The sequence below is a fragment of the Canis lupus genome, chromosome 3 (genome assembly GCF_048164855.1).
Source record: "Canis lupus baileyi chromosome 3, mCanLup2.hap1, whole genome shotgun sequence".
Lineage (NCBI taxonomy): Eukaryota > Metazoa > Chordata > Mammalia > Carnivora > Canidae > Canis > Canis lupus.
Genome location: NC_132840.1, coordinates 19892686 through 19916506, shown reverse-complemented (window position 1 = coordinate 19916506; position 23821 = coordinate 19892686). Strand labels below are relative to the sequence as shown.

Sequence of the window (23821 nt, the reverse complement as noted above, 5' to 3'; positions counted from 1 at the left end):
GCTATGAGTGGAGTTGATGGAGGTAAAGCATAAGATATAAAGAAAAGTATGAGATGAATGGATAAAACCAAGCAGGCAAAAAGAGGAGAATAGTCCCTTTGAAGGCATAAAAAACATAGACAAACATAGTTTTTGCATGGCAGTGCAGTTATTAATAACCAGGTAGTGCTGATGCTCCTGGTCCATAGGACTGGTTTAGGCCAGTGGTTCTCAACCTTGGCTGCACATTAGAATTACCTGGGGATGGATATATATCTATATCTATCTATCTATCTATCTATCTATCTATCTATCTATCTATCTATAAAATGATGATTGGTCCTCACTCCTTGACCAACTGAATTGATCTTGGAAGGTAGAGCCTGGCATTTGTATTTTAACTGCCCCCGGGCAACTCTGATGTACAGTAAGAGTTGAGAATACCAGGCTTACATAAAGGTGTAAAAATCAAGGATGCAACTTGTGTCTCTGAAACTGTTTAGTGGCAGAGCCTTGCAGACTTGAGGAATCTGGCCCTTGGTGAGTGTCACCCTTGGCTTCAGGGCCACCACAGTGGTTAGGGCTATCCAAAGAGCAGGGCTCATCAACCCTACTACTGTCCACTTGGAACAGCTCTGCTTCCTTTTGCATCGTGTCCTGGACTCCTGGCAAGATTTTGTTTAAAGAAAGGTGTCTTTGGCATAGTAGGAGTTTAAAATCACAAATATGGTGGCTACCAAGATATTGGATTATTGATGCTTCTAATTTCCAACAGAAATAGGTTTCTAATAGTCCAAGTTACCCTCACTTCTAGTCAAGGTCACCCCAAAACACTCCTCTTGGCAGATTTTTTGTGTCCACTCCTCCTGACCACTCTGCTCCCACAAATCATTCCTAATGACGCAGCCGGGGGGGGGGGGGTGTCTTTCAGCATGCACATGCACACACACACACACACACACACGCACACACACACCTGGGTGAACTTCCAGTGTCTTCTTGGTGTATAAACAATGAAATCCCCACTTGCTTTGTCTCTGGAGCCCCTATGACAGGCCAGCTTCTTTGACTTCAGCTCTTACCACTCTCTTCTTTGCTCACCTCATTGCACCCATCCAGACATTTTGCTCCTCAGATATATCTCCTTCTTTTCCCCTTCCAGATGTTGGCACATGCAGTGCCCTCTGCTAGAATGCACCTTCCCAAGATCTTCCCGTGGCTATGCTTTTCTCATCGTTCCAGTCACCAATCAAACACCAGGATCTCTGACCAACCTTCCCAGCCATATATGTGAACACTTCTGTCCTTCTACTCCTTGGTCTCACCATTTACTCTCTTTCTGAAGAGCTGTTTCTGTTCTTCACAGAATTTTTTATCCTTTGCAACTTCTTGTTTGTTTGTTTATTTACTCACCAAAATATCTGTCTCCCCACTATAGTATGAGCTCTGTCACAACAGGGGCTTCTGTGCTTTTTACACCAATATTCATCCAGTCCCAATCTTGGAGTCTGGCATATAATAGATGCCCCTTATTTATGTAACGAGTGAATAAATAATCCAATAGCACCAGCCATTAAGGTCATTCATTGAACTAATCACCATTGTTCCAATTTTGTGATGACCAAAAAGTACTAACTGGTTTTAATTTGATTCTCCACATTGACTTTCCTATGGGGAGAGAATGTGTTGACCAGGCAACAGCAGTATTTCTGCCCATTTAACAACAAATATTTCTTCTTAGAAAAGTTATTGCCCTGACTCATGCAACAAGATTTTCTGTATATGGTTAGTATGATTTAATTCTTTTGATTAGTTTTTAGAGAGCTGACCCCATGGCTCTCCTGGACTTTTATACCTTTGAGAACTAGGAACCTGGATGGTGCAGTCATTTGAGTGTCTGACTCTTGGTTTTTGGCTCAGGTCATGATCTAGGGGTTGTGAAATTGAGCCCCACATTGTACTCTGAGTCCCACACAGAGTCTGTTTAAGACTCTCTCCTCCTCTCCCTCTACCCCTCCCTGACTCTCTCTTGAATAAATAAATAAATCTTTAAAAATTAAAAAAAAAAGGAAAAGAAAACTAGGATCTAAATAAAAAGGCTATGTGTGATCACACTACTATGCCAGTATAGTTTAGTAGAGTATCTGGCTGGTTTCCTGGACATCATTTTAAAAGCACTGAATTTACTTCTTAATCAATGACATCTTCCAGACACAATGTTAGCATTGTTGTCTGCCATGTAGCTCTCCAAAGCATGCTATTCAAAGGTGTTATTATAGTTTTTTGTAAATTCTTTGTTTGTTGCTTGATGGCTTTTTGTCATTCTTTTATTGGCAAAACCATCTGGCTTCTTATCATAGAGGAATAGAGGCCAATTTCAGGTGGCCACCAAGACAGTCACAGTCAGCTTGCCTTGTGTATGCTCTCCTCTTAATAAAAACATGCCTTTGTTATATCATTTGTCTTTTGTCTGACTTACCTTGCCAACGTCTCTTGGGAAAGGTTGTCTCTGATTCTCTGGAATTAGAATGGGAGATACCACAATGGACCTCTTTTGTCTTGGGACAGGAGAAGTTCTTGCAAATTTAAATATATCCTAAAAGAGAGAGAGAAAAAAAAAACTCAGTTGACTAAAATCCCCCACAGAAAACGTATCAGTCTGCTCTGAGATATGGTTCCTTTGTTGTGAAAGCATACAGCTGTTTGGACATTGTTAATTTTATTCTATCAAACCTCATTAGCGTTAGCAAGTACATCGTTAGAATCATACTAAAGCTGACATTGTGATTCACAATGACTATCATTAAGCTCTTTAATCCCATCTTCTGAATCATTCTATTCACAATGTCAGTCTTGATTTATACATCCTTCGGTACTTGTGTATTCCCCTTCTTAATCTGCCAAGCAAGGAGATTACTCACCTGGTCACTAACCTACAGAACCCAATGGATATAAAAGTGATTCTCCTCATGGCCAACTGCAAGGTCCTGACACTCACAAATGAATAGGGATGAAGGGGCAGTCACAAAGTTCCAAACCACATCAGGCATTATGGAGATTCCTAGTCAATGTTTTTTCAAGGACTATTTGTTATTATTAGTAGGCCAACTGTTGGAATGCACTACCTACTCAGTATATATGTCTTAAACTTCAGTTATTGGAACATTGTCAAGATTTCTGCCCTATTTGTAATTTACATATTCAATGACATAAATGTGTGAAAAGAGGAAATTATTGTATCATAATTTAAATGAAGTACCAGTATTGCTTTCCATAAAAAGTAGGAAAACATGAAAATAAGCATACTGGAAACCAAATGATGGCATTCAATTTGAGCTGGAAGCTCAGGGAAAAAATAAGCTCCTCTTTTTATATATATATATACATATATATATATACATATATGTATATGTATATATATATTTAAGATTTATTGATTTATTTGAGAGAGGTGGGGGAGGGATTGAGAGTCTTAATTTGATTCTCCACATGGAGAGTCTTAATTTGACTCCATGTTGAGTGCAGAGCCTGATGTGGGGCTCGATCTCACCATCCTGACATCAGGATCTGAGTTGAAACCAAGAGTCTGATGCTCAACCAACTGCATGACCCTGGCACCGCTAAGCTCTTCTTTTATTTTTTTATTTTTTAAAGATTTTATTTATTCATTCACAAGAGACAGAAAGAGAGAGGCAGAGACACAGGCAGAGGGAGAAGCAGGCTCCATGCAGGGAGCTCAACGTGGGACTCGCCCCGGGTCTCCCGGACCACACCCTGGGCTAAAGGTGATGCTAAACCACTGAGCCACCAGGGCTGCCCTAAGCACTTCTTTACAAAAAAAAAAAAAAAAAAAATTTGTTTGAGAAAGAGAAAGAGTGAGAGAGTGCACAAGTGGGAAGGTAGAGGGAAAAGGACAGAGAATCCCAAGCAGACTCCATGTTGAGCATGGAGCCCCACACAGAGCTCCACCTCATGACCCTGAGGTCATGACCTGAACCAAAACCAAGAGTCAGAAGATTGATTTTATTTATTTATTTATTTATTTATTTGAGAGAGAGTGTGTGGATAAGTGGGGGAGGGAGGGTCAGAGGGAGAAAGAGACTCCCTGCTGAGCAGGGAGCCAGATGTATGGCTTGATCCCAGGACCCTAAGATCATGACCTGAGCCTAACACAGACACTTAAGTGACTGAGCCACCCAGGCATCCTTCAGCTCTTCTTTCTAAAATGGGAGCTAAGAAAGGGGTAGTGGGGGATTAAAGGGTTGTTAGTACCAAGCTGAGACTTTCACTTGGATCTGATCAAAGGACCGAAAGAGAAATTAAAGTGGAATATCATTTTCAGTATACAAGCCATTATCAGTCAATGTTACCTACTAATTGAATTTATGTTATGTATCATCGAATGTCAATATCTCAAACTTTGGACAACAGGTTCTTACCAAAATCATTTGGCAAGTGATATTAAAAACCATCATTGATACATGTCCCACAAAAGTATGTGTGCATACCTACGCATGCATATACATGTGTGCATACGTATGTATAGTTTTAAAGGAATATCTATATATGAAGTCAAACAGAAAGCAAGATTAACTAAGGCTAAGAAAGCTTCTATAATTTTAACCTAGATTTTGGTGGGAGTGTAATCTGATGGTTCTCTTGTGGAAAGCAATCAGGCAACATTTATTAATCAGGAACCTTACAAATGTACATATCCCTTCACTTGGTATTATCATTCTTAGGAATACATTCAAATGCTAAATTTGAAAGAGAATAAAACCGTATCAAGAATGTGTTCAGTGGGACGCTATTCATAAAGGGTAAAAATGGCAAAAAAAAAAAACCTCAATGTTCAACTGCAAGACAAAGTTGAATTTGGGTTCGTCAGCTGGAGACACTCTGAGACAGTCACTCTGAGACAGACAGCCATGTCCTAACCACCACCACCACATTTGACTGCTTCCACAAGCACCACCACAGAAGACTCTAATAATAATTTCTTATGTGCACACTGGGCAATGTGTTGGGCACATCACATGTGTCCATTCTAATACTTCAAATAACTTCTCAGGTAAATCTTGTCCCTCCTTAAATAATGAGGAATATCAAGTTCAGAAAGGCCATGTGACTTACTCAATTCACCCAGCTAGTGGAGAGAATACATAGGATAAAATGTGTAGGGAAACACAGAACACCATATTGGGCACCTCTTATCTTATATAAACTATAGTAAGCATAGAAGAATAACATTTAAACATCTCAATGCATGAGTGTAAATAAAGACTGTCTGGTTTCTGGGAAGGCAAAATAATTATTATTCAGGTAATGACAGAAAACTAGAGTGTGGTATATGTAATGGAGGAAACAGCTGGGGATTTACCCCAAAGATACAGATGCAGTGAAACGCCGGAACACCTGCACCCCAATGTTTCTAGCAGCAATGTCCACAATAGCCAAATTGTGGAAGGAGCCTCGGTGTCCATTGAAAGATGAATGGATAAAGAAGATGTGGTTTATGTATACAATGGAATATTCCTCAGCCATTAGAAACGACAAATACCCACCATTTGCTTCAACGTGGATGGAACTGGAGGGTATTATGCTGAGTGAAGTAAGTCAGTCAGAAAAGGATAAACGTTATATGGTCTCATTCATTTGGGGAATGTAAAAATTAGTGAAAGGGAATAAAGAGAAAGGAGAGAAAATGAGTGAAAATATCAGTGAGGGTGACAAAACATGAGAGACACCTAACTCTGGGAAATAAACAAGGGGTAGTGAAAGGGGAGGTGGGCGGGGGGGGGTGACTGGGTGATGAGCACTGAGGGGTGCACTTGGCGGGATGAGCACTGGGTGTTATGCTATATGTTGGCAAATTGAACTCCAGTAAAAAAAACTTAAAAACAACAACAACAACAAAAACAACAACAACAGCAACACAGACCCATCCACCCATCCAACCAATACCAACAAAATAACCCAGCCCAACCCGGCAAAAAGCAGCACAGAGAAAAAGAGAATGGAACAGACAATGATAAGACCGGATTTTAGTCATAGAACATTGATGTATAATATCTGCAAAGATTTTGTTGGTTTGCAAGGGAATGGCAAAAGAATAGAAAATATGTAAAATATGTACAACATATGAATCTCATTTATGATAAAAGAAATCTTGAGTCTCAGATGAGAGAATGTCTCAGAAAAACACTCTGAAAATATTTAAAGCTCTATGCAAATATGAAGGTTTAGTGATCTGGCTCTGCAACATGGCAAAGGTAGGCTTCAGTGCATTATGACCACATGTGTTAATGTATCTAAAGTAATGAAAAAGCATACTGTGTTGTCAGTAATAAACTTTTCATTGTTTGTAATAAAGGGCTTATCCATGCTTCTAGGTCCAAATGGGTGGTATTTTTGTTCTTATGGGTACCCAGGGGTCAGGCTCCCAAATCCCCATTCCTACATCTGGTGTCCTCCCCGCTCACCAGTGAGCCATGCCTGCAGTGACTAGTCCATATCCCCAACTCCCACAGTATCCAAGAAGCTTAGCAGCAAGCACAGTTGTGTCAGTTCTTGGGGCTAACGTGCCTAAGAAAAGAAGCAGGAAGGGACACCTGGGTGGCTCAGTAGTTGAGCCTCTGCTTTTGGCTCAGGATGTGATCCCAGGGTCCTGAGATTGAGTCCTGCATTGGGCTCCCCATAGGGAGTCTGCTTCTCCCTCTGCCTATGTCTCTGCCTCTCTCATGAATGAATAAAATCTTTAAAACCAAAAGAAAAGAAGCAGGAAGCTCGGAGTCTGAGAATGGGAAACAGCACATAGAAGGGAGCAGAGTAGAGAGTGGGAATGACTGATTTTAGAGATGCTTCCATGTGCATCTGAGCCCTCCCTGGTGAGCATGGTAAAGAGTTACTGAGGCTGGGACATCCTGTGTCTCCCAACTTTTTACCTTACAATGGCAGGGACCTCAATAAATACTTGTCTGTCACTGTATTTTTATGTCAGTGGCTCTGCTCTTGTCTTTGTCTCTGATTTATGTGTATAACTATGTGCTTGTTGATAAATGTCTACCTCTGTACCGGCTTCTGTGTCTAACTTTGATCAAGTCTGTGCTAAATGGTTTGTGTGCTCCGAAGCCAAGTCTTTCTGTGTGACTGGGACCATGTAGGAGACATATCATCTGATTTGACTGACAATCATACACCTTGCACATATCTAGACAGGTGTGTTGTGTCACCGTGTTTATGCCTGTGTGTGCTTGTATCTGCCAATCCATTATATGAAGCCTCTGAATGTACCAGGCTGTGGTTGTAACCTCAAGAAAACAGAAACTGAGGGGATTAAAAGAATGCGACCAACCTAAGAGTTGGTTATAGAAGGAGAAGAGACAGAATGTGGGAAAGAATGGCGCATAAGGCCAAAGGAGAGGCTGTTGGAGGATTTCCTGACTTTTGAGGTCACCATTACCAACACAGTGGGTAAAGAGAAAAACAACAACAAAAAACCAAAGCAGCAGTTCTGGCATAGGTGCTGCATGCTGTAGACTGTAGGCTCATAGGGCATCTAACAGAGATTTCTAGAGGGCATATAAAGAGTATTCAGGAGGGAGAGATGAATGAGGGAGAGAGATAATCACAGTCATCCATGTACAAGGGTAGCTGGATGTAAAGGAAAAGCTGACACCTCCCAGATTACGTCGAGAGGGAAAAGAGAGAGGCTCAATCGTTCAATGGGTTTCTAAAAGGCCAGTAAAAGCCACAGAAAGGTTAGGTGGCAAAAAGAGGAAGACCAGAAGGATGAAGAGATGAGAATGTCAAGAAGGAAGGGGTGCATGGCCATATCACACAATGCAGACATCCCCTCCAAAAAGCCAAATACCACAAGGAGGCTGTTGGGCTTGACCATGACTAGGTATTGATTTTAGAAAGAGCAGTTTAACAGCGTGTTAGGGTCGGGTATCAGAGGAATCAACGAGAAGTGAAGGCTTTGGTGCAGAAGGAAAGAGGGAGACAGGGGAAGAAGTTTGTCAGTTAAAGGGGAGGCCAGAAAGTGTGCTGGGTACTAGGAGGAAAGGGCTAGTGGAAGGGATCCACGGCATGGGGTGACTGTGGGGGGGACAACTGATGCTGGTGCATGCCTACAGAGGTGGGAAGGGAGTGGATCAGCAGCGGGCCCCCCAAGAAAGGAGGATGGAAACCGCTTTCCTTGAGGACAGAGAGAGGTTGAAGGGGAATTTCTCATCTGTAAAGGAGGATAATCTGCCTGTGAGGTTGGTTATCAGAGTGAAATGAGAAATTGTGCATGGAAGTGCTCTGTGCTCTCCAAAGAACAGCACAAAAGTGAAGGATGGGTCTTATTAATACCAGGACAGAGATGTGAGGAAATGAAGACAAGCCACTCAGTCCCTTTTACGAGTGAGTAATTCAGCTGTTGGTGGCCTAAGGCCAGATCTTAACACAGACACACATAGACACACACAGACCTCTAGATTTCCAGATTCAGTAGACACATGCATAGTAACATCAAAATCCTCATCAAACACAAATACTCAGGTACACATGCATGTGTGTACACACACACACACACACACACACACACACTCGTGAATAGATATATGCAATGGGCACACATGACAAGCCTAAACCCAAGGACACATATGACACACACAGCACACCTTCCTGCTGCTTCCGACTGAGATGGCTCTCAGCCACAGCTGTGCACAGACAGGCGTGTGCCTCCCATGGGACCCTCCCTATGGCCCTGCGGTTGCTGGATGATGAGCCCCAGCATCTCTGAACCTGGAACAGCAGGAGACCTACAGCAGCCTCATCCAATCTTGCTTAAGTCAAAGGGGCAGAAATGTGTCCCTGGGGAACCTCACTCACTCAGGACTTTATTAAAGGAGAATTGTCCCCCTTCCATGAAGGTCTCTCATGTCCCACAGGCTCATTGGAACCTCTGTCTTTCTGTTGTAGGGTGTTTGGGTTTACAATCCCATTTGCTTCCTTCTCTGCTTCTCAACCTCGGGAGAAATCATCAATGTGTTAGAAGCAAGTTTCACACTCCTTGAGGGTGTCCCATCACACAGTAAAAAGAGCATGCTGGAAATAAGGAGGAGACCCCATAACTATGGACAGGGCTGGGGATGGGGGCCATGAAGGAAGAAGGAGGAAAGAAATGAAGAATGTGAAAAGGGGAGGAAAACTGGATTCATATTGATTCATATTCATTCATTCATTCATTTCTTCAACTACTACCTGTGGAGCCCTTCCCCTCTGCCAGGAGTAATTCTAAACATCTGGAAGACTACCGTGCACAAGAGACAAACTTCTGCCCACATATTGCTCACATTCTAGAGTGGGGAGAGAGACATAAAGAAAACAGTGGCCTGGAGCACAAATGAGCATGGGGGACTGAATGTGTGCAGGGTGGATAGATGCTGAGATTTTAGCCAGGGAGGCCAGGGGAAGGACCTACTAGGAGGGTGGCAATGAAGGATGAAGGAGGAAAGAGCCTTGTATGCACACAGAGGAGGGACCACCAGGCAACAGGAGCACATCTGGAATGTCTGAGCTGCGGGGAGAGAGCCTGCTTGGCCAGAGCACCAGGAGGAGACCAACCCGGATCTGGGAAAGGGAATCTAGATGCTGGCCGGCCAGCAGGTAGCCCCCAGAGAGGACTCTGGCTTTGACTTTGCACAAGATGGGAGTCTTAGGGGGTCCGGGTTTAAGCTAAGAAGTGACAGGAGCCCACTTAAAATTAAAAAGACAAATAAGCGGGCTGCTGTGTGAAGAGACTTATAGAGGGAAAGCGGGGACACTCATTTGTTGCATTTCTTCCCTTTCCCCACCCTGCCTTCACTGGGCACAGCGGTCCCTCCGAAAATGCAAGTATGAATGTTTGATTTGGAGAAAGGCAGAGTTGGGGTCCTCTGCCCTCTTACTTCCCACAGTGTTTTAAAAGTGTTTTCGAGATAGATTTTAAGTGCCATCAAATTCACCCGTTTTTAAGTGTGCAATACAGTGATTATCAGGAAATTTACAGAGTTGAGCAATCATCACCATAATGTAATGTTAGAACATTTGCATCATCATCCTGAAGGAGACCTGCTGCCCACATGCAGCCACTCCCCTATTCCAAGCTCCGGCCACAGGCTACCACGAATCCACTTTCTGGTCTGTACATGTTTGTCTTCTCCCAACGTTACAGAAAAGGGAATCATGGTATGCTTCCACAGCGTTTCCATGGACCAGCCTCCGTGGTGTGAGGACTGTGAAGGAGAAAGGAATGTAGCCAACACCCGGTGACTGGTAAGGGGCTGGTCCCCGGCCTCCAGGTGGGACCACATGCAGCAGGCATCCGGCATCTGGAGTCCCCACTGTCCCGTGACAGCTGACACCCCCGTGGTTCTCATTGCCCCACAGGTGAAGATGCCAGGACCCCTTCCTGATGAGCCTCCTCCACACAGGTGTCCCATGGAAAGGTTTGTTCCCATAGAAACCCACTTATGACACCCATCAAGGCAAGGTGCCCGGGGTAGACGCTGCAAGGGCAAGGTGTTCCAGAAGTGAAGGAGAACAGAAAGGTTTGGGTCCAGATGGCACTCCATCACTGGGACCACACTCCAGGCTCTGGTTCTCACTGCCCCTCCCCCCACAGCCAGCTGAGGCCACCCCAAGAAGGCAGTGAGATTTGAGAGGAACAACTCTGTTCCCTTCACACCGAACCCATGGCCAGAAGGTAGCTAGGACCTGTCTTGCCACCTGTCAGAGGATCTTCATGAGCAACTACTCACAGGGCCAGAAGTGACCAGAGAACTCACGCCTGCCTTCTCCACTCTCAGGTCCTGTATTCATAGCAGGTAACACATGAGAGGAAAAAATAGTTCTAACTTGATAAAGAAGCCACAAGTGGGTATCTTTGTTCTGGTTCCTCCTATTGTAACTTCTGGGCAAAATTGTGGTAGGAGAGACATTCCAACAAGGCAAAACACTGCAGAGGCTCAGAGCATCCTCTCTGGTGAGGCAGGGAGTTAAGGGAGGGCAGTGCCAGGTGAGACTCAGTGGTCAACCTGGCCCTGCTGTGGACAGTGGGTCAAGGTGGGAAGGTCGGATGTACTTCCCAGGCAGGGGGAGCCTTTCCTGGTTTCCTGCAAAAGTGTCAATGGTTTTGGGTTTGAATTCCATGTCTAGTTAAAGGATCCTGAAGGTTATTCCTTTGGAGAGTTTGAAGCTTGCATTCCAAACTCTAATCTCGAAGTCACATAGCCTGTTCTTTTACCATCTTGCTAGTGTGAAGACTTAGGTGACATCCTTGTCCTGGACTCACCAAGTCTGCTGTAGCAAATACTGCCATCTATGAAGTAGTTATGTGCCAGGCACCATACTAGGCACACTGTACCAGTATCCCATTTAATCCATCCAACACCTCACAGGTAGAACTACCAAGCTTGTTTTCCTGAGGCTCAAAGATCTAAGAGACCTACCCAAAGTTACTTAGCTCTTTTTTTTTTAAAGATTATTTATTTATTTATTCATGAGAGACACAGAGAGAGAGAGAGGGAGAGAGAGAGAGAGAGAGGCAGAGACACAGGCAGAGGGAGAAGCAGGCTCCATGCAGGGAGCCTGACATGGGACTTGATTCCAGGTCCCCAGGATCACACCCTGGGCTGAAGACAGCACTAAATGGCTGAGCCACCTGGGCTGCCCAAGTTACTTAGCTCTTAAGTGAGGCATGGGAACCCCAGTATCTGTGACTCCAGGGCCCCCTGCTTTAAGAGTGACCCTGTTTGTCTACTGGGCTGCAGCTACTGACCACCCTCACAAGAGGCCTGCGTCCACACAGAGTTCCTTAGCCCTGTGTACTCAAGAGTACTTGGAGAATCACAGCTCGATGTGTGCTGAGGATAGAGAGCAAATCTCAATCAGCCTCTGGCTAAAAGGATCAGCTACCTATGCTGCAGGGGGACAGCTTAATTGTCTGCAAATTTCTGCAAATGAAGGAAACTGCAGAAATCAATCTCCAATTTATTCCATTCTTGCAGCTGATCTCATTGTTCTGAAAGTTGCCAGAAGGAGGGTTCTGTGCTCCTCTGTTCACATTTTGTATGCAATCAAATGCACAGTTCAGCCAGCTTTGCTGTACCTGGGGCGAGACTTAAAATTTGCTTTATTAACTCCTGGGGCTGAAGTTTGCGTACTTAAGGAAGAAACAATCAACAAACATCAAACTTTCCGCTGCAAATTTAGGAGGCTTGAGATCCAAAATACTGATGAGAGCTTGCTTCATTTACTAGTATTTCCCAATATTCTGGAGGCCAAGTGTCAGCTGAGCTGTCATCTGCTGTAGGTTCACTGCACAGAGTTATGATGACAATGAAATGGGGTGATGTGGAAATTTCCCATTAGTCCTGCAGAGATCACCTCATGGTATAGCAGCGGGCATTATAAAACTCATTTGAAAAGTAGGGTTGAAGGGGAAGATGATGAGTGGTAAATTCATAGGGTGGAGTGAAGCCAATCTGCTACTGTAAGTTATGCCACACATGCTTCTCAAGGGTGGCTGGTGTGCAGATGGAAGAAATGGGCACAAGCCACTGTTTCCTAGAGTCCTCATGCCCACATGCTTTCCTAGAACTGACTGCAAGACGTATTAGAAACAATTTCTCCAATGATGAAAGTCATCTACTGGAGACTTTGGGGATGGGCAATCTAATAACAAGAAATCTTACAATGAAAGGTCCATTATCGGAGACTCTGAATGATTAGCAAAAGGAAGTAATATATTTCCAAATGTAAAGAATAGGACAATCATTTCTGTCATTATATGTGTTTAGGGTGGAAAAGAAATGGCTTTGCCCAAAGAAGTCAATGGAGAAAAGAAGATTCATTAGAGGAATTGGCATTTTGAATGGTGACTCCAGAAGTTCTCTGTCTAGCAGCCAGGGAGGTCTTTTAAAGCACCCCCCTTCCCCTTACTAATTCCATATTTGTTTCCCCTTGTCAAAGTATGGAGCCTCCAGTGCTACCAAGGCCCAGGAGGGCCAGCAGGTTTGGCTCTGGATGACATCTCTGATGTCAGGTGCCCTCACTGTCATCCTGGCTCTGCTTCTGCTGTACCAGCCCTGAGGATCTGCAGGTTGTAAACGCTTACCTAATGGCTCACCTAACCCTCACCACTGGTGCCTGGTCGACCCCGCACCCATCTTTCCACTCTTGGCCTAAGTACCATGTCACCAGGCTCTTTGCTATGGGGAATGCCTGCAGCTTGCCCTTTCTATCCAGAGTCTGTGTCTCAGCTTCTGTTTGGACACTCACTCAATGCCATCAGCCTATCAATGTCCATCCGCCACATAAGACTCCTGGCCCCAGGAGGGCAGGCACTATGTCTCCCTGGTTTGCTATTGTGTCCCCTGGTACCTAGCACAAGGCCAGGCACATTACAGGTGTCCAAAAGGTATTTTTAAAACAGTATTAAATTAAAAAATTATTAAATAATACAGGGTTATTGCAAGAATTAGGATAATCTGGGTAATGGGCTTAGCACAGTGTCTGGTTTAGAGTACTTGCTCCATGGTTGTATCTAGTAAATAAATGAGCAGGATGCCCATGACTCCTCTTTCATTTCCTCTTCACTAGGGAAATCTGCTCTATAACAGCAATATGACAGCCACTCTCAGCTCGGACTTTTTCACCCTAGAGTGTTCAGTGCTTTGTGAAATAACTGAATCTACAGACATTTTTCGGAAGATTCAGCTCTTGGACCACTTAGTAGACCGTCATTGCCTTCTGGAAGAAGTGACAATGAAGCTAAGATCTGCAGGTCATGTGCTATTCATCTGGGTGGAGAGACAAGGAGGGGAGAGTTCTAGGTCTAGGGAACAAGAAGACACAGAAGGAGGAGATGGCCAAAGACCAGAAGGGCTAGAACATAGGGAGTAGGGCTCAAAGAAGAGGCTGGAAATAGAAAGAGGCCAGATCTGGTCCACAGGATTGTTCTGAATCTCGAGGACCACAAGAAGCCACCGAATGGTTTGAAGCAAAAGTCCGGGATCTGACCTTGCCTTTGTCTCTGCTTGGTCAGAGCTGAGGAGCCATCCCTGGAGTACACATTTTCTTAAATGGGCTTTCTTTTCTGCTATTTGTTACTCTAAACCATTCCTATATTTGAAAGGTTGAACTTAAAAATAAGACACAAGTAAAACAACAACACCTTCCCCACACACATTCTACCACTTGCTCTAAAATGTCAACTTCCCCACATTTGAACTGCTAGTTAAAAAATAAAATAAAAGCATATGCTTTGGATGAAAATTTGTCAAACCACACTTTCAAGATGCAATTGCCTCCAAAATATTTCATGAATCTAGCAGGAGCAATAACAACACAAATAAGGACTTGCTAGTTTCATTGGAGGTGAAAAATGTTTTAAACATATTTAGATTCTCTAGTCAGAGGTCCATTCAACCCCATGTGATGGTGATGGGGATATAATGGATACAATTTTCCTCTGTCTGCTCTGGCATTGATAAAATATTCATGTTAAATAGCTATTCTGAACACCTGGAGGCATCTTGCAGCGTTTTACAGATGGACTTGTTTTTCTAATACACATATGTACTCCTGTCTCAACAGCTGTATTAACTTGAGTATGTATTCTAGATGTGTAAGCACGTACCCCAGATCCCACACTTTCTGGTCTGCATGAGCTCATAAATTTGTGAGTGGCCTTTAAAAAAAGCCCCCATTAGAAAATCCACATGTGGAAAAAGAATCCTTTTCAATTCAGTGGTATTTATTGGGTGTTGGCTACGTGCTTTCCCCCAAGGAAGTTCCATAGTAACCCGGCATGTCCGGAACCATATTGAGAGTCCTGCCCCGCCCACTCCTGCTACAACCCACAAGGGTGCCTGCCTCCTTTTCTCCATGTTGAAGAACTACACCCATGCGTCCCATGGTCCCATGGACAGTTTACTTCATTCCCACCATATTGCACACCCAAAGTGGTTACCACCTCCAGAGGGGGTTCCCGAATCCTTCCTTCCCTAGTACCACATTCTCTGCCATGATCATCACATTTCCCCTGCTCACCTGTGGGTTCTTCACGTCTTATAACTTCCTCTTATACATGAGCCCACTGGATGCTAGAATCGTAATAATCAGGACCTCAACACCCTTATTTCGGACTCCCCAGAAGCAGGCATTGAGATAAAGATATGAGAGCAAGTAGTATTTTAATATACTTTCTAAAGTTTCTATAATGAACCTATTCTACTTGGAACCAGGACAAAAAAGAATTCATTCACTCACAACCCTGTATCGTAGAAACAGAATAGCATTTCAGTGTCCTTCCTTCCAGGTTTTAATACACTTTCTGCTTAAGTTGAAATTGAAGGGTCTGAACAATTTTGTACCTTGCTTTTTGAACCTAATGATAAAAGCCAAGCTTCCTTTCCTCATGTGTCACAGATTCTGTAAACATAATTTTAGCAGCTGTACAATCCATCATGTGGATGTATCAGCACACATTTAACCATCCCCTTGTCCTTATGCTCACAAAGTTTGGGTACTTCTAATTCTTTGTTATTATAAACAAAATACAAATAAAATACCAGTGTATGTGCAATGTTGTTTACTCGTTAGCTCTTCTCTCATAAGGATTCCATGGAATGGACTAGGGAAAGTGGGATTGCTAGATCAAAGGTTATGAACATTTTTTTTTTTTGGAGTTCAATTTGCCAACATATAGCATAACACCCAGTGCTCATCCCACCAAGTGCCCCCTTCAGTGCCTGTCACCCAGTCACCCCCACCCCCCGCCCTCCTCCCTTTCCAACACTCCTTGTTCGTTTCCCAGAGTTAGGAGTCTCTCATGTTCTGTCTCCCTCTCTGATATTTCTCACTCATTTTTTCTCCTTTCCCCTTTATTCCCTTTCACTATTTTTCATATTTCCCATATGAATGAGACCATATAATGTTTGTCCTTCTCCAATTGACTTATTTCACTCAGCATAATACCCTCCAGTTCCATCCACCTCAAAGCAAATGGTAGGTATTTGTCGTTTCTAATGGCTGAGGAATATTTTAAAGGATCTGTGACATATTCCCAAACCAGCATTACCACTTAAAGCAGATTTCACAGTTGCCATTGCAGGGCACTCCCAAGTGGTTCCAACATATCCCTGTGGAGCCAGTTCCTATAGTTCTAACCATGTTGCTTTTGCCTAAGCATGCCATGCTCTATCACTACTTGATGCTTTCATTTGTGCTGTTCTTCGACTAAGATATTCTTCCTCCCTCCCTCACTTCCAGTCCTTTCTACCTGCCCAAGAACACACACACACACACATAAACACACACGCACACACACACACACGCACACACACACACAGTAGGTGTCTATTAAACATTGCATGTGTCTTTCTCCTACTCAAGTCCCTATTAGCTTCAGGTTTCTTCTGCAGTCCCATTAGTATGCAAATGCAGACCTCATTCTCCAAAATTTAATAAAGATTATCTATTTTATAAATATTTATCTGTTTAATAAATGCTCCCTGATAGTAGGTGGCAAGCAGATAATATCTCTTCTTTTTCCAAAGGACTTTATGACTTTTCCACTCCTTAAGGTGACCTCTGGGAAGAGAAGAACCTTGCGTCTCACTTAACACCTGATGCCTTTAATCAGAAGGTTGGAAGGGACGCCTGTCCTCCTCTCTTCTGCAGCTGAATTGCTTCATTAACTGTCAGAAGACAGTGCTGGCTGGGGATGTGGATGGCGCAGCCACCCTACAATGAGGCTTGACCTCACGTGTGCCTGGCTCCAGGGGAGACTGCGTGCTGGCAGATGGCACTGGGTTTTTGCAGGATGGAGTCAGACAAAAACACTGGATGACTTTATCAAATATAAAAGCAGGCACCTCTTTACTTTTTCACCCCAAGTAAAACCCAGCTTCTTAGGCCAAATCTTATGGTGATTTGGGGGACGGAGGGCACCAAATTGAGCTTCCCTAATAACAGGGGTGAAACCAATCCTCCTCCATGGAAGGGCATGTTCCCATCTCAGAATCTGTAATAGGGGGAGGACATTTAAGGCGTTATCCTAGCACTTAAGGAAAGGAAGTCCTCACTACTAAGGGGCCTCAGTCTCTGGATTTGGTCTGTTTTTTGGGCTCTTTGCTCCTCCCATTTTTATCCACTTGCTTTGTTTTTGGTGGTTAACTTCTTGATGTTATGCCTGCAAGCTCTAAAATTAGAAAGCTATTTCCCACGCTGGCAGCCAAAGCCAATTGCCTCCTTTTGTCCAACCAATTTTTAAATATCCTTCATGATTGAAATTCAAGATTATTTTGCTTAGGGAGTCATTCGTGATATTTAACGTAGATTAGCCTCCTCCTTCTCCCCCTCCGTAAATTTCTTCTCTCTCTGCCTCCTCTCCCAAACTTCCAGTACTATTCCTCTTCCTCTTTTGTTAAAGATATTTTAATTAAGACACCAGGGTTACATTAACCTACTTAAGCAGTAATCTCGCTTTTATGTAGCTCTCTTCAATGAAGTCCCCCGTCAGCAAAATGTCTTTCATCAGCCTGCCCCACGTCTCTCTGGTCCCTTTGTTCTGTGGTTTGCGCTGGATTACACATCCTCACATTTTAATTCAGCCCCAACTGCTATTCCACACGATGCATTCTACATTAATAAATGCGTTTTCACGATGATGCGTGCAATGTCACGTGTCTCCCCACATCATTGATTCCTGAGGCCTTTGAAGGTTCAAAGGTGTGTCAGATCCACCAGGGAAAAGGGGAGAAAAAGACCACGTTTGATATTCTCCAACATCTGAGCTTTCCCTGGGCCCCAAGGTTTTGATGTCAGGATGGTAAAACAACAACTGCTTGAAAAAGAGAAGAGCGTGATATAAATATTCAATTGCATGTGATACCCATTCTTCCTTAAAAGACTGAAGGATCAGGCTCCTCTTTCAAAGTCAGGATTGACAACTACAGAAACTATTTGATAATGGAGCTCAGAAAATCTATTATGGGACCAAGAGAAATGTGTTGGCATCCCAGCTACTCTGTGAACCTGCCCCACAGGAAGAGAGAGCTTCTGTTTGTTTTCAAATACTTCACATTAAATTCTTCAAGCGTTTTACAAATAGGAAGATATCTTTGAAAATCAGCCAATTCTAAATGATGAGAGAGAACTTTGAGCACTTACTATGGGTTTGACACTAAGACTTACAAAGACTTTTCTCTCCATTAATGCTCATAAAACCTCTGCGATGTCTGTACTGCTACACTCCCATGCTGCAGATGAGAAAATTGAGGCCCAGAAAAGGTAAACAGCTTGCTCAAGGACATATTGCTGGGGAGTGAGGAGCCTGGGCTGTCACCCACTCTACCTCTTGCCTCCTGCATGTGCTATCTGTACATGTTACAATGTTTTAAAAGATTTTATTTATTTATTTGACAGAGGGAGAGAGAGAAAGAGAGAGACAGAGCACAAGCAGGGGGGAGCAGGAGAGGGAGAAGCAGGTTCTGAGCAGGGAGCTTGACGCGGGGCTTGGTCCCAGGATCTCAGGATCATGATCCAAGCTGAAGGCAGACACTTAACAGACCGAGCCAGCCAGGTGTCCCCACGTTACAATTTTAATTACTAAAATAATTTTATTCAGGATCTTTTCCAGTTAAATTTACATGTATCACATTTATCTTTTATCTGGTCCATGAGTTCCATCTTCAAAATATGTTCAGCCTTTGACTGTTTCTCATTCCCTGACCCTCCCCCAGCTACAAACACCTGGGTCCTGGCCAACATCCTCTTTTGCCTGGATTATATAGTAAAGCCTTTTAACTGGTCCTCTAGCTTCTGCCCTTGCCTCAACAGGGCCCATTCCACCTCCACAGCAGCCAGAGTGACCCTGTTACAACATGAACTGGATGATGTCATTCTTCTGCTTCATACCTTCCAGTTGAGCCCCTCAGCACTTGGAGTAAAACCAATGTCTTTGTACTGACCTACAGTGTTTTTTTTTTGTAATTTGCCCCCTGCCTCCTATGACCTCAAGTCCCCCTGACTTACTCTGGCCCAGTCCAGTTGCACTGGGATCCCAGAGTATCCAGATATGTTCTACCCCAGGGCCTTTGCACTCATCCCACCTGGAATGCTCTTCCCTGATGATATAAAATTGTATTCATTCCCTATTGCTGCTATAACACATTATAATCAACAGTAGCTGAAAACAACACAAAGTTATCTTATCCCTTTGGTGTCAGGTACCCCAAAGAGGGTTCACTGGACTGAAATCAAGGTATTATCAGGGCTGTGTTTGTTTCTTCATGAGGCTCTAAAGAAGAATCTGTTTCCTCCACTTTCCTGCTTGCTAGGATGGAGTCTTCTTCCACATTTCTTGGCTCCTGGCCCCTTCCCCTATCCACAATCCAGTACCCAGCAGTGCAACATCTCCAAATCTATCTCTGGCTCTCTTGTGATTGTATTAGACCCAGTGGGTCATCCAGGAGCATCTCCCAGTCTTAAAATCCTCAATTTAATCACATTTGCAAACTCTATTGACCTGTAAGGTGACATTCGCAGGTCCCAGGGATGGGGGTGTGGCTATCTTGGGGGCTACTATTCTGCATGTCACAATGCTACTTTCACTCCATTCAGGTCTTTACTCAAGTGTCACCTTCTCCATGATGCTGGTGCTGGCCACTCTCACCTGTATTTCTCTATCTCACTAAGACATCATGCCCCCTTCCATGCTTTATTTTTCTCTTCTTTGCAAGATGACAATCTAACATGCTTATACTAATTCATTTCATTCATCATATGTCTCCTACACTAGAATGTAAGCCCCAAAAATGCAGGATTTTTTTGGCCAGTTTTTCATACTTACGTCCCTGTACCTGGACTAGTGCCTGGCATACAGTAGGTGCTCAATAAATATTTGCAAGACAATTCGTATCTCTTCCCATAAGGTGACATATGAAGGATCTTAATCATATTGGAAGGTGAAATATGAGAAAGAATTCCATCAGCCATGATCCACTGGGTACCTGTTATGTGACTTCCACTATATACATGTGGAATGTATATAGTACATGATACGTATTACATGTATCATGTAATACATATATTACATGATATATGTAATTCAAAATTCATGAAGAGGTGTCAGGCTGCCATTTGTAGTGGTGAAGGTTGTGTACTACACAAAGGCCCTTGGAGGAGGTGGGTGATGGCTAAAATTTGCCTTGTGTTATGAAGTCATATGCCTATGGGGGCCCTGACCCTTGAGGGGATGGCTGCTTCTAATTCACCTGAAGGCCCCAGCATGTCTATACTGCCCTGGCACCACCCACTTGGCATGAGCAAGCCGTCAGTTCTCACTCTAGCGGGGCATTAGAGCTTGTAAGACACAACAGGGAAAGAGCTCAGAGGAGGTGGGCCTGGGAAATGGAAGAGAGAACCGTAGGACTGTGGGCTTCAACCTCAGAACTGAGTGGGGCTCAGCATCTGCCTGCTGTAAGAAGGTCTCCCTGAACCCAAAGCTGGACAATCTTGGTTTCTGTTTTGCCTCTGCCGCTGAGGATGTGGGACATTAGGAAGTTTACTACCCTTCTGTGAGCACCAGTTTCCACACCTCTGCAATAGAGGGAGTGATCCTGCCCACACAGAACTCCTGTGAGGGATGTAAGAATGCATTGCCAACTCCAAATTCTGTTCCAACATTGGTTCATCATTTATTTATAAGGCATTATGCCTCTCTCAGTCATTCCTTTGCTCAGGACATCCAGTGGCTCCCCATCTTAACAGTGTGAAAGACAGGATCCTTACAATGGCCCATGAGGCCCTGTTCAATCTGCTCCACCCACTTCAGCATCCAACTGTATCTCCTACAAATCTACCCTTTACCAACTCCACTCCAGTGGTACTAACCTCCTTGATGTCCTTTGATCATAAACACTCTTACCTTAGGGACTCTGCACTTACTGTACTGGATCCAAGAATGCTCTATACTTGGGTATAAATGGCTTGTACTCTTACTTCAGTGATGTCTTCCAGCCCAAGTATCCAAGAGTGTATGATTTCCCCAGCACTATTTCCCTTCCATGACTTCTCTGTATCCATACCACTATTACCTCTAACATATCACACATTTTACTTACTTATATATTTTTTTCTCTGAACTCCCATCCCCACACCAATATATGTAGGGCTATCCTTAAATGATGGCTATCCTTATCAATGCAACAGGTAGGCCAAAAGATTATCTAGAATTTTGGGTTTAGGGATCCCTGGGTGGCGCAGCAGTTTGGCGCCTGCCTTTGGCCCAGGGCGCGATCCTGGAGACCCGGGATCGAATCCCACATCGGGCTCCCGGTGCATGGAGCCTGCTTCTCCCTCTGCCTGTGTCTCTGTGCCTCTCTCTCTCTCTGTGACTATCATAAATAAATAAATAAATAAATAAATAAATAAATAAATAAAGTAGAATTTTGGGTTTATATCCTTTCTTTCTTATGCTGTCCAGACTGATACATAGATCCAAACATGTTAGTGAACTCTCTCCATTTCACCTGCAGAAGTTTCTGTCTTCTGTTTGGATACACTGGGGAAGCATCAGTGAGTAGGAGTTTCATAGTCCACTATATTTTCTAGCCAGAAGTCTAGCCTCTAAGATTATGGACACTTTCTATATGAAGTCAATTCATTATCTAAGCCAGAGGTTGGAAGATTAGATGGGAGTCGTTGCCCCGTAATAAGCATCTTGTATGTCCTTTAGCATAGGATATTTGCAACACAGGTCCCCTCTGGATCTATCAATATCCTTCTGTTGGTACACTTGGCTGTCATCTACTGTAATAAGCAGTTTAGAATAGTGATGCAGGCATGACTGTTAAATGGATGGTCTATATTCAAATCCTAGCTCTACCACTTACTAGTTTTAGGCTAAAATTGTTCAACTGTTCCATGCTATAGTTTTAACATGTATAAAATGGAGATTTTTAATAGTATCTATATCATAGGGTTGTTGTAGGTATAAAAAGTGTGTGTGTATACATGTACAGGTATATGTATGTATATACACATTGTATATAGATATATGATGCTTTGAAAGTGTTGGATATTACTTTTCTTTTAGGGTAAACTCTGTAATGCTATCTCTCCTCCACCTGAAAAGATAGTTGGTATGGGCCTCAAAGAAGCAACCACCAGTTTCAATTAATCTGTGCAGGCCCATTTTTATTTTACCTCTTTTCCTAGTTCTCACATCTTATCTGTTTCAATACTCTCTTGATTCACCCTTCAAATGTTTCTTATCACAATCAAAATGCTCCAAACCAGTATGAAAAATAAAATCTTAAGAGTAGCCGGGGGTAAAAAAAAGACACATTACAGAGGAACAAAAAGATAAGGATGACAGCAGATGTCTTGTGAGAAACAATGCGAGTCAGAAGACCATGGAGCAAATCTTTTAAAAACTTAAAGAAAAAAAAAATCAGTTCAGAATTCTAAACCCAGGGAAAATATTTCACAAAGTTGAAGATAAAATGAAGACTTTTTCAGATATTCCAAAAGTGAAAGAATTCACCATCAGCAGAATAGTATCATAAGAGCATTAAATAGTCCTTCAGCTGGAAGGAAGGTGATACCACCTGGAAATATGGATCTACACAAAGGAATGAAGAATACAAGAAATGGGTATGTAGGAAAATGACTTCTTTTTCTTATTAAAAAAAAAAACATGCCTTGAAGAGGTAACAGATTATTTAAAGCAGAAATAATAACAATGTATTGGGGGGTTTATTTACAACATATGATAAAGTTAAATGTATAACAGCAATACTGCAAATGTTCTCCACCAAGGGAAAAATGGAAGTACATTGTTGAAAGATTCTTTACTCTATGTGAAGTGCTGTGATTATTATTGGAAAGCAAACAATAAGGTGAAGGTATATACTATACATCACCATGCAACCACTAAAATCACAAATGAATGTTTCTTAATGCCATGTTCTTCAGTTTGGTCACAAATACTTCTTGCTATGTGCCACAACAGTACTAGTGCCATTTCTCATCCAGACCATCCCCATAGACTTCCAACGTGCTTCCCTTCTTGCCCTATGGTCTTATCCTCCTTCAGTCCAAGATCTGCTTCCAGACTAGGCAGTCTGAACTACTATTTATCAAAGGTTACCTTGAAGGTAGCACAGAATTACTCAGTGGGTATTTGTTACAAGAATAGATGAATGAGTGAAGTCTTGACTCTTCTTTTCCTATAAGTATAATCAGTCTTCTTAGCCTGACTTTCAAGGCCCTCTGAAATTGGAGCCTAGACAATTTTTAAAATTTATTTTCTATATTGAAATTGTGTGCTTTAGATCAAATGCCACTCAAGTTTTATGTTTTCCTATTTTGTATCTTACCCTATAGCATCTATCTTACCTGGAATGTCCTTCTCACCTAAATTACAAAGATGCCACCTCCTTTCAGAAGCCTTCCTTGATCATCCCAATCAAGCAAATTGTGGAAGTTAGGGAGGAAGAAGTTGTCACTAAGACAGCCAGACTGTCCCTAGCAATTAGGGGGTATTGGCTGTATCAGTGAGAATACCCTTACTCTAGTAAGTCTGCTGTAATTGTAAATGTTTAATTACTTTATGGACTTTGATTATTATGCATGTCTACACTTTTTTACTTTTCAGCTTGCAAAGTCTTATTTTTCAAGGAAGAGAATGCTGCATATGGCAGTAACCTTATAATATTGAAAACAATTAGGTCTTTTTGAGGTGTACAAAGGGCCAAGCTCAGAAGAAAAGACCAACATTGTAATAGATGAAAGGCAAATC

General features: G+C 42.9%; 1 protein-coding gene across 3 annotated transcripts in view; it reads right to left on the bottom strand.

The window, feature by feature from the left end:
• Positions 1-23821, bottom strand: part of CDH13 (cadherin 13) — a 1001991-nt gene that overhangs the window by 555601 nt on the left and 422569 nt on the right. For all 3 annotated transcript variants that reach the window (XM_072819442.1, XM_072819439.1, XM_072819441.1), the window contains one exon: positions 2459-2575. In XM_072819442.1, the coding sequence (XP_072675543.1) occupies positions 2459-2575 (117 nt within the window). The remainder of the gene's footprint in view (positions 1-2458; positions 2576-23821) is intronic.